General features: G+C 40.4%; 1 protein-coding gene across 1 annotated transcript; it reads left to right on the top strand.

Moving 5' to 3' along the window:
- The first annotated feature begins 1630 nt into the window (after positions 1-1630).
- LOC143275409 (myeloid leukemia factor 1-like) lies at positions 1631-16053 on the top strand. Its single transcript, XM_076579487.1, has 5 exons — positions 1631-1753; positions 6515-6743; positions 9236-9527; positions 10272-10420; positions 12521-16053. The coding sequence occupies exons 1-4, from the start codon at positions 1704-1706 to the stop codon at positions 10394-10396; spliced, it is 696 nt and encodes a 231-aa protein (XP_076435602.1). The 5' UTR covers positions 1631-1703; the 3' UTR covers positions 10397-10420; positions 12521-16053.
- Positions 16054-17056: the final 1003 nt, after the last annotated feature.

Here is a 17056-nt window from a genome sequence, read left to right as displayed (position 1 = left end):
GAAAAGACACAAAAATACAATGGAAAAGAATGTGAAAAGACATGAAAAGTCCTGGAATATCTATTCTGATGTCTTTTCAGATGCCTTTTCGCGTCTTTTCGAGTCTTTTCGTGTCTTTTCGCGTCTTTTCGAGTTTTAGTGACACATACTAAAATGCGAAAAGACGCGAAAAGACACGAAAAGACACGCGAAAAGACACGAAAAGTCGCGAAAAGACACAAAAATACAATGGAAAAGAATGTGAAAAGACATGAAAAGTCCTGGAATATCTATTCTGATGTCTTTTCAGATGCCTTTTCGCGTCTTTTCGAGTCTTTTCGTGTCTTTTCGCGTCTTTTCGAGTTTTAGTGACACATACTAAAATGAGAAAAGACGCGAAAAAACGCGAAAAGACACGCGAAAAGACACGAAAAGACGCGAAAATACACCGGAAAAGAATGTGAAAAGACATGAAAAGTCCTGGAATATCTATTCTGATGTCTTTTCAGATGTCTTTTCGCGTCTTTTCGTGTCTTTTCGCGTCTTTTAAGTAAGACACGAAAAGACGCGAAAAGATACGAAAACACATTTTTTTCATATGTCTTTTCGTGTCCTTTCGCGTCTTTTCGTGTCTTTTCGTGTCTTTTCGCGTCTTTTCGAGTTTTAGTGACACATACTAAAATGCGAAAAGACGCGAAAAAACGCGAAAAGACACGAAAAGACACGCGAAAAGACACGAAAAAACGCGAAAATACACCGGAAAAGAATGTGAAAAGACATGAAAAGTCCTGGAATATCTATTCTGATGTCTTTTCAGATGTCTTTTCGCGTCTTTTCGTGTCTTTTCGCGTGTCTTTTCGTGTCTTTTCGCGTTTTTTCGCGTCTTTTCGCATTTTAGTATGTGTCGCTAAAACTCGAAAAGACGCAAAAAGACACGAAAAGACGCGAAAAGACACGAAAAGACATGAAAAAAATGTGTGTTCGTATCTTTTCGCGTCTTACTTAAAAGACGCGAAAAGACGCGAAAAGACATCTGAAAAGACATCAGAATAGATATTCCAGGACTTTTCATGTCTTTTCACATTCTTTTCCGGTGTATTTTTGTGTCTTTTCGCGTCTTTTCGCATTTTAGTATGACCCCTTCCCAGGGCATGTTACAGTCTTCCGTTAGAACATTCTAATCTCCTTTTTTTTCTCCAAGGCTTTGGGGTTCCTGCTGACTCAGCATCATGCTGGTCCCGCTACACGGGTCTTGATTGGCTGGGTCAAGTGTAATTTTGAAAAACTTTTTCTTTTCTTACATTTTTTAAACCATCTGACCATCGGATCCCGACCGTAACAGTATCGCGAAATCATACTGATGGTACTCAAATGGAAGAACTGAGAAGAGAAACACATACACAAGCGTGCGCGCGTGGCACACTACATTTTCAGCGATATATAGGCCTACATATATATATGTTTGTCGAATTTTATTACGCTTTGAAACTAAGATCACGCACAACCCATATTTTAACGGTCATCGAACGTACTAGAAAGTAACAGGCGAAATTGTGAACAGACAGAAATAACCAAAATTGGATAGTGTCGTCTGCGTCCTTGTTTGCGATTGGTCCACGAGGAGGATATGACGTATCTTGGTGACAAGACGCCCAAAGAGCGAACGAGCAAGGACAAGAAAAGCTGCGAGATCGAGAAGTGTGCAGATCGTGAACGAGTGCAAAATGCTTTCGAGAAAATTTGGCGGTAATTTTGATGATGATCCATTTTTCGAGTAAGTATTCATGGGTAATGTCAAATGCATAACTTGCAGTGAAGAAAATTCGTCGTTTAGTAGTGATTGGTTTTACTGCGCAGATCACTGGCGACAAGCACAGTGTACTGTGAACTGAGTATACCGAACTGAGACCGAGCGACTTGCGTCATATTTTGAGTTAGATTTATCTTCAATCTTCGAGTCACACCGTACCGCTTAGACCTTCAAGTAACATGGATGTGCACAGTGCTAAGGTGAAAATGTAGAAAAAGAGAGATGAGGGACAGACCAAGGACCTTTATTTCATAGCACCTTTATTTATTTATTTAATAGAAAATTGCATATGGTGCATATTTTTACAGAAAGGGAATATGATTTTTGGTGTCCTAAAACATTGATAAGTATATAAAGTTAGTTTCTGTGGTGTGTTGACAAACTTCACAAAGGGGCTGCAAGAAATGAGTCAGTGTGTGTGTATATGTGTGTGACAGTGTTACTGGTAGGAGTATTTTGATTAGTGGTGTGAAACAGGGGACACAACAATGGGCTGCAGTAAAACAACAAAATTACACGTGCGCGCGCGCACACACACACACACACACACACACACACACACGAAATTAACCTTACAAAAAGGAATTGAAACATATCAAAGGTATAGAAAGACAAAGACTGACAATTGATAATAATAATGGACATTTGTTGAGCGCTTTCCTCCCTTAAAGAGAGCTCAAAGCGCTTTACAATAAACATTAAACACACACACACACACACACCACATGCATGCATGCACGCAAGCAATGACTCATAAAGAAAAAGAAGAAAGATAATTAGTTAGCGCACAATAATATAAAACAGATTCAGAGACTATGTTCATTACGTTACATAATTACACTTAAACACACACACACACACAATGAAAGAAAGTTTATATGGCTTATAACTGAAAAGGTATGGAAGGTCTATGGATAGGCGTTTTCAAAAAGATGTGTTTTCAGACCAGTTTTAAAAGATTGAAATGAGGGAGAGTGGCGAAGATCGTGAGGTAAACTGTTCCAGACAGATGGAGCTGAATAAGAAAAGGAAGAATCACCTAAGGATCGGGTTTTAACACTGGGAGCAAGTAGCCGCTGTGAATCAGAAAATGACCTGAGTTGCTGTGGGGGTGTGTATAGGTTTGAGTCAATTCTCAGATACTGAGGAGCAGCACCCAAAATGGAGTTGAAGGTGAGAATTGCAACTTTGTACTGAGTGTGGGCAGAAATTGGTAACCAGTGAAGAGAATGCAGAAGATGAGTGATATTGTCAGTCTGTTTGGTTCTAAAGATTAATCTTGCTGCTGTATTTTGAACTTTCTGGAGTTTTTATATTAAGTATTTAGGACAACCAATGAGGAGTGAGCTACAATAATCAAGTCTGGACAAGACAAGAGAGCACACCAGAGTTTGTGTTGCTTGAGTAGTAAGGAGATGTTGGATGGAACTGATCTTTCAAATTTGAAAGCATGCAGCATTGCAGAGATTGTTCACATGTTTCTTCATTGTGAGGTTTGAATCAAACGTCACACCCAGATTTTTCTCTGAAGATACAAAGTCAACATCTGAATCTCCAATTTTAAGAGAGGAAGGCAGGGAGTTGTTTATAGACAGTCTGCTTGAAGAAATGATATTAGTTTCAATTTTATAATCATTTAATTGTAGTTTGTTTTTGAATTATCCATGCCTTAACGTCAACAATACACCGTTGAAATGCCCCAGTGGAAGAGTCAAGATTGGAAAAAGTCGTTTCTTTGGAGAGATGATTATCGTCAAGTGGTTGAGTATATTTGTATTTGTAATTCTTTTTATTACAGTAGATTTCTCTGTGAAATTTCGGTTGCTGTCCCCAGGGAGAGCGCATCGCTTCACTACAGCACCACCCTTTTTTTTTTATGTATTTTTTCCTGTGTGCAGTTTTATTTGTTTTTCCTATCGAAGTGGATTTTTCTACAGAATTTTGCCAGAAACAACCCTTTTGATTGTTGCCATGGTTATTTTTACGTGTGCTAAGTGCATGCTGCACACGGGACCTTGGTTTATCGTCTCATCAGAATGACTAGTGTCCAAACCACTGCTCAAGGTCTAGTAGAGGGGGAGAAAATATCGGCGGATGAGCGATGATTTGAACCAGCGCGCTCAGATTCTCTCATTTCCTAGGCGGACGCGTTACCTCTAGGCCATCACTACATTGTATGGAGAATAAACAGAACTGGTCCTAGCGGAATGTCATATATAACTGATGATGGGAAAGATTGATGGCCATTTACCATGACTGTTTCTGTTCTGTTTCTAAGGTAGGATTGAAACCATGACAGTGCGGAGCCAGAGATGCCAGAGGAGTATCTAAGTCTGTTTAGCAAGACAGCATGGTCAATGGTATCAAAAGCAGCAGAAAGATCAAGCCATGTAAGAATACAGATTTTATTATTGTCAAGGGATGTTAAAATACCATCCATGATCTTTACAAAAGCAGTTTCAGTGCTATGATGAGGTCAGTATGCTGACTGGAAAGGGCTGAATACATTGTTGTGAGTCAAATGGTCACTAAGCTGCGAAAGAATGAGACACTCTAACAAAGACAGAAAAAGAAGATTTGAAACAGGGCGGTAGTTCTTCATATCGTCAGGATCAAGTGGAGGCTTTTTTTTAGCAGAGGTTTCACCAGAGAATACCTTTATGGATCAGGAGAGTTTCCAGAAGTTAGAGTCATTCATTAATGTCAGTAACGAAAGGCAAGAGGATGTCAAGGCAATCGAGAAATAGCTTTGAAGGGAAGGGATCAGGTTCACTTGTTTTAAGAGGAGAAGAGAGAATTGTTCGTTTGACTAGATCTTGAGTCAGGGGTGAACTGGGCTAGAGGACGACCATGGAAACAGGGTTCACTGAAAGGAGGAAACTTAGCTAGGGATGAGTCAAGGTTGTTTCTTATCATACTGATTTTTTCCTTAAAGTACTGAAGGAAACAGTTTGGTAGTTCAAATAGTGGAATGATTGTGGGAAGTGGTGATAATCTTTTCATTCCAAGTAAACTGTTAGCAAACTGAAACAAACCACTTGAGAAGCTTTCTTTGATTTTGTTGCAGTAGTATGTCGTCTTGGCATGATGAATAATCTTTGTCACAGCTTTTTTGGCATGGTTAAACAACTGTTTGTGAACAGATAAACCTGATTTGCATGACAGTCTTTCCATTCTGTGCTTGTGTTGCTTGGCAGCCCAGGCTTGCTCAGCAGCTGCACTGTACCAGGGGTCGCACCTAGCTGACGACACTTTGCGTCTGATGGCTGGGGCGTGGTCTTCCAGTGTGAATCTGAATCCAGAGCTGCAGCAGTGAGGGTAGAAGACATCAGGCTGGCGAGATGGGTGGTCAGGTCCTGCTTCAGAGCTCTGCAGTTAATGACCTTCAGATTATGTGAAGTGACGTATTTTGGTTGTGAACGTGGAACGCTAATATTAAACTGACTGAAGACACAGAAATGATCAGAGGTGAGGTCATGGGACACCACTGCATTCTCCACCCAGTTGTCGTCATCACTGTGCACCTGCCAGTCCAAGATGTGGCCTTTTTCATGTGTGGGCTGTCGGACAGCCTTGGTGAAGCCAAAAGTGGTCAGCAGCTCTATAGCTGTGGTAGTTGTAGGGTGGAGTGATTTGTCAAAGTGAATATTAAAGTCTTCAAGGATGATTCAGGAGCCAGGGAGAGGGTTACTGTATTCAAGCAGATTGTGAAACTGTTCAACGAAATTGCGGTCAGCCTGTCCATTCTTGCGACTTGGTGGGGAACGATACAAACAGAAACAGTGAACGGTCACATGGGGCAAGGAGAGGGAGACACGGACAAGTTCAAAGGAAGGGTGTTCAAAGGGAAAAGAAGCAGTAAAGGAAATGTGAGAGGAGAGGAGAAGTGTTGATAATAAAAATTTTAATAATCGCCAGTCCGACACCTCTAGAGGGACGGGGGAAAGATTTGATGCTGTAGTTTGAAGGAGTCCAAGATCAGAACACTTGGCTTTGTCAACACTGTCTTTCAGCCAGGTTTCAGTCAAAAACATTTATCTGAATGTCATTGTCCACGACATTAACATACCGAGCGTTGAAAAGTGCCGAAGTGAACAGAATGTCAGAGGGCCTTGCAGTAATGGAAACCTTGATCAAATTAATATAGTTGACAGAATGTTCTGACTGGTGGGGGATTTTGTTGGGGGTCCGTACGGAAATGACAGTTTAGATGGGCCTTTGATTTCTCTTTCCTGCTTGGCCAGTTCATCTTCGCAGCAGGAAAGCGCCTATGCCTGTTCCTCGCAGGCGCACAACTAGGTCGGGGGTCAGTGGTGCAGGTGCGATCGCAAACAGTTCAGCGTGCGAGTACAGAACAGAGGGAGGGACATGCGCTCACTTTGACAAGAGCTGCCCACCTGTCCACAACCACTGAACGTTACGTTTTGCATGTGCACAGGTGTGTTGAAGGGAGAGATGAATGGCGGGCCGGCACAGTTCAATACTGATAGGAAGGCAGAAAAAGAAATCCCAGACACAGCAATTCTGTAGATCAGGGCACACACATACATCCATTGTTCGAAGGGATCCATGATGAAACACTGTAAAATTTGATTACTTGAAGAACAAGAAATTTAGGTAAAGACATGTACATTAACCATCAACCACAAACAACAGATGAAACAGAGTCACAACAATACTTCAACACTTTTTTTTTTCACTTTTTTGTTGTTGTTTTTGCTCTAGGGGTCACCAGAAACACATGAGGGAGATGGACAAATTCTTCCACGATCCATTCCAAGGTTTCCGCGAGCAGTTGAGCATTGAGGAACCCTCGCGTGGCAGAAGAAAGAATCAGTCTGAGCATCGGGGTGGGGGTCAGGAGTTGGCACCCCGAAGTCTGTTTGACTTTGGAGGGTTTGACAACATGTTCCGCAGCATGCACGATATGATGGAGAACATGCAAAGGAATGTTGTGAGTATTTTTTTTTCCTGATGTTATTTCTTATTATTTCCGATCATTTCACTGCTACATGATATCTTTCAGTTAAAAAAAAAAAAAAATGTAATAAATATACTTATAAATTTGTTTTGTTTTTTAAATTAAGTTCATTTTATATTCATATTTACACAAATCCAAGACTCTCTTTAGTCTCAGGCCTGACCAGCCTGTTGGGTTGAGCATTATGCAAAGGTAAGACATCTTGTTTTTTGCTTTTTTTTTTAAAGTTATTTTTTAATGCAGACATGGCTTCGTGTATATGGTTGCGTCTGCATGCTTTGACGTCTCCTTGAAACTGTAACTGTGAGTAATTGTTTAATTTCGGTCTTGTGTAGGAATAATCAACGTGATGATTGTGTACACTCAGCAGATGATGATGATGAGAAGGGGAGAGAGAGAGAGAGAGAGAGAAAATTGCAAATTTCCCATTTGATGTTATAAGTAAACACATCGACTGGTTTTTAATAGCAGAAAAAAGAATTGTGCTTTGTTAATGTAGTATATATCCACAGCTGGATTCATTTAATTACACATACTTAACCATGACCCAACTAGTGCAGACTCCGGCAGGGGTCTGACATTCCTGTCCTGTGCAAACTACTATCCGCCTATGCAGAGAAAACGTATTTTCATGAATGCTGTTGTAGTGTTGATGACATTGCTGATACGATACTGTGTAAAATCTTGTTGAAGAAATTATACTTTATAGTTGGCATCAATTAAACATTCGTTTTACATCACAAAACAATAGTAAATTGCAAAACGTAACAGAAATTCAACAATGACAGCACAATGTTTATTTTTGAAGAGAAGATAGAAAGGCAGTGATGCATTGATTAAACCACACAAACCATTTATGAGTCAACATTATCAGAACAATTTGTAAATGTTGAAAGTTCACTGATTTAAAAGAAAGAAGAATTGTGTTTTAGAATCTTTTCTCATTATGAAGTGAAAGAAGAATTGTAGTATACTATAGAGAAGCTTTTTGTTTGTGTGAAATGAAAAGGTTAAATATTCCCCCATTATAGCCAGAAGAAATCAACGAAAGAGAGGGGGAAAAAAACACACACAAAATAGCGCCACGTTCAGTGATTATTTCTTCTGTGTGCCACCTGCTCCTGACAACAGGTGCAATGTTTGTGAGGATACAGTGGGTGTGGCTTGAGGGGAAAAAGAACCTGAATCACCCAGTCAGTGGTGTTTTTGTGCAGTTGTATGGGACTGTTAGGCAGAGGGGAAGACAGAGCATGCAGATCATGGCTGTGCAGCAGCTATGTCCACATCTGTAAAACATCCCCAGTTTTACATGCAGGTACTGTGATTACTGGTGTTTATACATTGAGTGAATCAGTTCCAGGGGGATACGTACATGACAGACTGACAGATTGACGGTGAAAGCGAACAGAGTTGTTGTTTTTTCAATGACTGAAGAAAATGCTCAAGGCTGTGTTAACTGGTTGTGCAGATCTCTATATTGATGGCCAGTGTTTTGAGCAGTTCAGTTGCTTTTTCTTCCCCTCCATTGTTATGCAAGTGTTGACAACTAAATCTTCTTTTAATGTCTTGTGGAGCAGAATGTTTCACACTGGTTGCCAGAGTTATTTTTATCAGAAATTTTGTGACAAGTAATTAATTATTATTCATGCTGGATGACAACTCTAACATCACATTGGGTTGATGGTTTGCAGTGTGACAGAACCAGAACATGCTAATCTTTATTGTTGATACCATTGTAGCCAAGTGTGTGTGTGAATTTTATTATTTTCTTTATTTTCTATTTCTTCGTAACAGAAGCATAGTAGCATGTGTTTTGTCGCACCATCATCTTGAGATGCGTTCTGAAAATTGTTGTTGACATGGCACATGGCATTGCCGTTCTTCTTGCAGTCTATATTTTAATCCAGTCTGTGCCCAATCATAAGCACATAATTATCATTGTCAGTCCACATTCTTTTGTCAAAAGTTAGAGTCTGTGCTGAGTGTCTGCAAAATGGTGGGTCAGGAGATAGCCGGAAAGTGAGCAGAGCCTCTGAGCCTGAGCAGATACTCAGTGTGTAAACTGATAATTACAGATTGTGTAAACAAGATGATTTGGTCACCAGATTTCTGTTTTTACCATGCTTGACCTGGGAAGAAAAAAAACCAAGGGGATGCTGTTTCAGGAATTGGAGCTGACTGTTTGCAATGGATTGTCATGAAAAGGAAAAATCGCAGGTGGAAACAGATGCTGTGTGTTTTCATACACTGAAATTTCTTTTTTCTCATGGATTGTGAAGGCCAGGAGATACAGGTAGGGGACCTGCTTCTGTACGAAGTGACTGTGATGAGCAGGGAATAATGTAAGAAAAACATGATGATAGATTGTGTTGTCTTTAGATGTTGATTCGTGATGGGTGAGGGTGGTCAAAGTGAAATCTCACTTCTGCACTTAACCGGCCACATTTCATTACGATGATTCACAGGAGAGGACGGCGAGTGACCCAAACTGCCACATGCTCTCCCACTCCTCCTTCGCCTCCTACTCCAACATGGGGGGCGGGGCTGAACCCAAGGTCTTCCAGGCCTCCACCTCCACACGCCAGGCCCCAGGCGGCGTGCGAGAGACACGCAAGACGCTGCGAGACTCCACGACTGGCAAGGAGAAGATGGCGATTGGCCGCTACATCGGGGACAAAGGTCATGTGATCCAGCGACAGCGTAGCCGTCAGTCCGGCAAGGAGAAGGAGGATCAGGAATACGTCAACATAGGAGAGGGTGAGTCATACTATTTGGTTGATATGGATACTTTGGTTAGTGCCTGTCCTTGGTCAGAGACCAAGCTCTAAGCGCTTTATAGAGTCATTTTTGATGGATTGATATGGATACTAATATAGCATCTCAATCGGAGACCAGGCTCTAAGTACTACACAGAGTCTTTTTCACACCAGGCTGCCTACCTGAGAAGAGTTGACTGAGAGTTGCCTTTAGGTGCTGTCATTGATTTCCTGTGTCATTCACTTAGGCTTCAGTCACACACACACACACACACACACACACACACACACACACACACTTACATATTACATTTTAGAGTGGATTTTATTACAAATGTTGCCAGGGACAACTTTCTTGCTGCCGTGGGTTCTTCTATGTGCGCTGGGTGGGACCTTGGTTTATAATCTGAAATGAATGACTGCGGTAGAGGAGGGAGGGGTGTGATAACTGACCATGGTTTGGGGTCTGTCAGCTGTGGCCATGACAAGACAATTTTACATCTTTCTATACATCTAACCAGTAGAGAGAGAGACCTCAGACTAGTCGACAGACAATTGGATGACACCATGCCAACTTCTTGAGGACCACGGAGTATCTTGATTGCCTTAGATATCGAACAACAGCAGCAGCCTATGTATCCAAATATGACCATATCATGCATGCTTACAGACTTTGAAACCTTGTATGAAGGTGTGTCATTCTTCTTGTGCTGATGTGTTCCCTGTTCTCCCATCCTCTGCCCAGATGATGTCAGCGAGTTTGACCGTGAGTGGAAAGAGCGAACACACCAGTATGGAGAGAGGCGGATCAATAGAGGGCGCCACGGTTCCGACAGAGACCAGAAGCGTCCCCGTGCTCTGCGGTTTTAAAACAACGACAGCTGGTGAACTGCGGTGAGATGATGATAGTGTAACAGTACTATAAGATGTGCTTGCACATGCGCACATATGTGTCTACATCTTGTGTGGAGTTGGTGTGGGTTTGTGGGCTGGAGTTGGAGCGGGATGATTTGTGCGTGCGGGTGTATTTGTGTTTTTAGTATGTATGTGTCATTGTATTTTTCATTGTAAATGCCCAGGGCTTTTGTATCATTAGACTGGGCGTACCAAATGTCCTTTTATTTTCATTATTATTATTATTATTGTGATGAATAGGTGATAGTGTAACAGTACTACTGTGGTGAGTTGGTGATAGTGTAACAATACTACTGTGATGAGTTGGTGATAGTGTAACAGTACTACTGTGATGAGTTGGTGATAGTGTTACAGTACTCCTTAGATGAGTTGGTGATAGTGTGACAGTACTACTGTGGTGAATTGGTGACAGTGTTACAGCACTACTATGGTGAGCTGGTGATAGTGTAACAGTACTATTGTGGTTAGTCGGTGATAGTGTAACAGTACTACTGTGATGAGTCAGTGACAGTGTAACAGTACTATTGTGGTTAGTTGGTGACAGTGTAACAGTACTATTGTGGTTAGTTGGTGACAGTGTAACAGTAGTACAGTGGTTAGTTGGTGATTGTGTTACAGTACTCCTTAGATGAGTTGGTGATAGTGTTACAGTATTCCTTAGATGAGTTGGTGATAGTGTTACAGTATTCCTTAGATGAGTTGGTGATAGTGTAACAGTACTACTGTGGTGAGTTGGTGATAGTGTAACAGTACTACTGTGATGAGTTGGTGATAGTGTAACAGTACTACTGTGATGAGTTGGTGATAGTGTAACAGTACTACTGTGATGAGTTGGTGATAGTGTTACAATACTATTGTGGTGAGTTGGTGATAGTGTTACAGTACTATTGTGGTTAGTTGGTGATAGTGTTACAGTACTCCTTAGATGAGTTGGTGATAGTGTGACAGTACTACTGTGGTGAATTGGTGACAGTGTTACAGCACTACTATGGTGAGCTGGTGATAGTGTAACAGTACTATTGTGGTTAGTCGGTGATAGTGTAACAGTACTACTGTGATGAGTCAGTGACAGTGTAACAGTACTATTGTGGTTAGTTGGTGATAGTGTAACAGTACTACTATGATGAGTCAGTGACAGTGTAACAGTACTATTGTGGTTAGTCGGTGATAGTGTAACAGTACTACTGTGATGAGTCAGTGACAGTGTAACAGTACTATTGTGGTTAGTTGGTGATAGTGTAACAGTACTACAGTGGTTAGTTAGTGATTGTGTTACAGTAACACGGCATTGAGTTGATGACTCTGTGATGATTTTGTGATAGTGTTACAATTCCTGACATGAATAAATACCAGTGCTGGGCACAGATCATGTTCAATTCCTTGGACATGGTGATACATTCAACATACGATGCTTTTAAGGCCAAGCTTTGAATATGTGCATCCTTGATGTTTTGGGGTTTTTTTTCTGTGTTGTGGGTTTTTGTAAGGAATATGCCCAACACTTTCCATGTGTGTTTGCTCAGGTTATTGTATTTTTTTTGTGTATGATAGGGAAGAAACCACAACTCTTAGACATGTGGAAATAAAATGTGGGCTGGACATTGGTTATTATTGCAGTGTGTACAGACCGACTTTGGGACTCAGAAGAAGTCGTTTTCACTTTACTTGTTTGTGACAAAGGCTTGGCCTCTTGTTCTTCATTCATGGGCTACAACTCCCACGTTCACTCATATGTACACGAGTGGGTTTTGTTTTGTTTTTTTAACATGTAGGCAGCCATACTCCATTTTCGGTGGTATGCATGCTGGTTATGTTCTTGATTCCATAACCCATGGAATGCTGACTTGGATTACAGGATCTTTAACGTGCGTATTTCATCATCTGCTTGCGTATACACATGAAGGAGGTTCAGGCATTAGCAGGTCTGCACCTGGGAGATTGGAAAAATCTCCACCCATTACCCACCAGGCACCATCACAGAGATTCGAACCCGGGAACCTCCGATTGAAAGTCCAACACTTAGGCCACTCGGCTATTGCGCCTGTCTCTTGTTAAAACATTCTCGTTGTCTTTTGGCAGGCTGGCCTGGGCTGGGCATGGCTGAGCAAGAACATGGCAGAGTGCTATAGATAGCAGACATTGAAGACATTGAAGCTGGCAGTTCACTGGTGCGTTAACGTCAAACAAGTTGTTTCTGGATTCCCCATCTCTGCTCCTCGTAGTTCTTTGTGATGTGGCTGTCTGCAGCTGTCCATGTTTATTTGTCATCGGCAGTTTGATATCTCATCTTTTTTGGCTGCAGTTACTAAAGTGACTTTAGTCCAAGTGTCAGATTTGCATAAGGTTCTTGGTTACTTTTGTGTTGCAAAGATACTGAATCATATCTACTGTGGCTCATAGATTATACATAGGTTTCATTTTCTCTGAGATGCCAGTATTTATATTCATCAGAACCTTATTCTTTGAAATGAAATATTCTGTGTTAAGTAGTTTAGTCCAGCTTGATTATATGGTTACAAAATTTTGCACATAATAATAATCTTTCACTCTCCCTGTACATGGAAGCAGTGACATTCTGATAGAAATATTACAATTTATTGTCCCTCTTTTTAGGCCTTTTTTTCATGTGTGCTTTTTGATAACCTTAGTTTAAATGTATTTTGACAAACTGCATGTACAGCTTTGACATCATGTTTTGTTGTTGTTTTTTAATCACAGAGTAGTCCTCAGAAACTTTTCCTCTGGTGACCTGACATAGTTTTAGGGCTTTGTACACACATTGGCAGTTTGCCTGCATTTACAGTACCACAAAGCACACAGTGAATGGTATTAAACTGCCTAAGAATCTTAAGGTAAGGTGTGTTCTCAAGACTCAGAATTTAGTATCAGAACCCATTTTCATTTTCCAATTCTGGAGTGATGAACTAGGAACCAGCACACACAACCATGAGAGATGGAGGTTTGTGGTGCGACGTCCCATTATGCATTTCTTAGGCCCTGTAATTTTGCAACAAGCAATGAACTCGGAGTTTAAAGGTGCATTTCTTAGGCCCTGTAATTTAGCAATAAGCAATGAACTAGCAGTTTAAAAGTGCAGTTCGGCCTTGCAGTTGCACAGTAAGTAGTGAACTAGCAATTTAAAGACGCAGTTCCCAGTCCCTGTTGTTTTGCAGTAAGTGTGTGTGTGTGGGTGTGTGTGTGTGTTCGATGAAATGCATTTTATTTCAATCTAAGCCTTATTTACTTCATAGCTTTTATAATCTTTAGTGTGCTTTTGCATTCATATGAACACACTGGATGTTTTCCATTGTCAGATAGCGGTTGATATGGGTTTTTTTAAGGCATGTTTATAGTCAACTATGATGTAAGGCGCTTTGAGCAGCATTGGTGCTGGATATCACGCCATGGAAAAACTATGTATTATTATTATTATTATTAAGTGGTGAACTAACGTTTCAGTGGCACAGTTCCCAATCCCTGTGATTTTGCAGTCAGTCATGAACTAGCAGTTTAAAACTGCAGTTCCCAGGCCCTGTGATTTTGCACTATGTAATGAGCTAGCCATAGTTTTGCAGTAAGTATTGGACTAACAGTTTAAAGGCGCAGTCCCCAAGCCCTGTGATTTTGCACTGTGTAATGAACTAGCCATAGTTCTGCAGTAAGTATTGGACTAACAGTTTAAAGGCGCAGTCCCCAAGCCCTGTGATTTTGCGCTATGTAATGAACTAGCCATAGTTCTGCAGTAAGTATTGGACTAACAGTTTAAAGGCGCAGTCCCCAGGCCCTGCGGTTTCAGTGTTGAGACTGAACCTGATGAGTCTTCAGTTTTCCAAGACATTGTTCAGTTCCAAATACTCTTTTTTTTTTCTTTTTTCTTTTTTTTTTAAGAGCTGAGGTATCCAGTTGTACATGGCATCCCTGTTCACTATACATTGCCTGAAAGCCGTCCAGTGTATGTATCACAACCATGCTCTTTCAGATTACCCTGTATGACACTGTGATGGGTGTTGATTTCTGCTGTAATTTCAGTATAGTGGTATGGCTCAATTTTAGTACCCTTTTTTTTCTTTTTTTGGGGGTGTGTGTTATTTTGGATAGTTCTGTAAGATAATATTCTTATGGTATATCAATATTTTGTGTTTTTGACCCAACTGATATGATTTAAATTAATACATTTAGTTCTGTAAGTCTCTTATTAACGTATTACTTTGTGTTAAGTCCCAACCTATATGATTTGGAATAATATGCTAACTTCTTTGACTGTCATGATTCGCTCTAGAAGTTACATCAATGATTAAAAATAACATTAAGTTCTTTGGTTGTCATTATCAGTTCAATAACTTGCTCTTCCGACTTAGAAAAATAAAGTTGTTCCATTGTACTGTGGTGCAGTTATATACCTTCACTTGTTAACACTGACACTTGTGTAATTCTGATTAATTAGTCACACTGCACTTTGTTACTCTTTTGTTTGTGTTTAGTTAGGCAGACCTGAGTCTCAGTTTGTAATATTTAAGATAATGGACTTTTCTTTCATTCCAGGCTGAAAATATACGAGGGTCATTCAATAAATAAGGTGACTTTTTCGGTATAAGGACTTCTAATACAGATAGAAGCTTACTTTTTCTTTTTTTTTTTCAACGTAGTCTCCCAGCACTGTCACACACTTTTCCCATCTGTGCACAAGCTTCCGTATTCCCTCAGCGTAAAAATCTTTGGACTGATGTCTCAGCCAGTCGCTCACAACACTTTTGACTTCATCTTCATCCTCAACACTGCTCCGTCCTTCTTTAAACAATTTAGCCCACTTGTAGACATTTTTTCGGCTGAAACATGTGGCACCATACACAGTTGACATTCTCCTATGAATTTCAACTGGTTTGCACCCTTCAGCAACCAAAAACTTGATAACTGACCGCTGTTCAATCCTGGAGCATGCTTCTTGGTCGGCCATCTTTGTTAATCGCCAAAACTCTCAAAGTTTTTTTTAATCTGCAAAACAAATTAAATCCATGTGAAAAAGAAGTAAAACAAAACACACACACAAAAAAGGTAAGCTTCTATCTGTATTAGAAGTCCTTATACCGAAAAATTCACCTTATTTATTGAATGACCCTCGTATAATATAATGACAATAAATGATAATGATAAAACCAGACTGTCTGTCACTGTTTGGTTTGATTGTTGTAGTTGCATGGTCCGCGCAAAATTTGGCCAAGCAGAGCAAACCGATAGGCCTAGTTTGCATCAGTTTGACATGGTACAGTATGTGACACCAAATGTTGTAGCTGCATGGTATTTTGATCACAGAGAATGCCAATGGCCTTTAAGTTAAAAGGTTAAAGATTCCATAATCTAATCTCTTACAACCATTAGGGCATGGAATTAAGGTACCCACTGTGTCTAGGGCTCAACATAGAAAGATGGGCCCAATTTTCTCCTTCCACTCTTTTAACCCTTTCGCTGCCAGGAAAATAAGATTTAAGTGAAATCTATTTGCCAGGGTTTGTTTTTTTTAAAATAAAAAACGAGTATAAATTTTCAAAAAATTCTGTGCTCTTTGTTATTGGAGAAAGACCCATAAAAGTATATATTTTCTGAGAGCTAAGTGAATAAAGAATACAAAACACATGATGTTTTCCCATTCTATATATTTTTAGTGACATGCTGTTGTTTTTGTTGTTTTGAAATCCGTGTTTTGTTTTTTGTCAAATTTTCAACTTGTTCATTACAAACATTAGTCGGGTAATTTGCACTAAAATATCGTATTTCTGGACAAATGGGTATCTGCACACACAAAGTCATACTAGAACAACCACAATAAAAATTAAAAAAAAGAAAAAAAAAAGAACCCATGGCAGCCCAAGGGTAGTCCTTTGGCAAAATTTATGTAAAAAGAAATTCACTCTAATAGGTACAAAGTACATGAGCATGTGCTCAAGGCCTGACAAGCGTGTAGGGTTATGTTGCTGTTAGGCAACTGCCTAGCAGATGTGGTGTAGCATATATGGATTTGTCTGAACGCAGTACCCCCGAAAATGGAGTATGGCTGCCTACATGGCAGGGTAAAAACGGTCATACACGTAAAAGCCCACTTGTGTACATACGAGTGAACGTGGGAGTTGCAGCCCACGAACGCAGAAGAAGTCTGAACGCAGTGATGCCTCCTTGAGAAACAAACTCCATAAGAAAGTATGTTAAGTGGGTAGTAGAAGGATGAACGTAAACCCAGCATGTACGCCCCTGAAAATGGAGTACGTCTGTCCACAGAGTGAAAGTTATGTGCTGACTCAGATACACATAACACACAATATGTAATGCCTCTTACGTTAAGTTGTGCAACACGTTCGTCCATATCAAAACTGATAAATTTGATACAATTACAATGTGTAGTTTAACTCACTCAGTACGGCCAGTCCTCTCTTCTCCTCTACACAGACCCCTCGGATGTCCAGTGGGTGTCTCAATGACACAACCTTTAGCTTCCGTCGTCAGAATTGTGGTATTCTTTGTCAACATTCGCCTCTTCAGTATAAGAGCCCTCCGCTTGCAATATTTTGATGGTGGTAATTGGGGTGAAATGCTGTTAACGTCGTCTCTTTCGCCGTTCATATG

The sequence above is a fragment of the Babylonia areolata genome, chromosome 30 (assembly GCF_041734735.1).
Source record: "Babylonia areolata isolate BAREFJ2019XMU chromosome 30, ASM4173473v1, whole genome shotgun sequence".
NCBI lineage: Eukaryota > Metazoa > Mollusca > Gastropoda > Neogastropoda > Buccinidae > Babylonia > Babylonia areolata.
The sequence above is the reverse complement of the archived record's forward strand: the minus strand, read 5'-3'. Positions and strand labels throughout refer to the sequence as shown.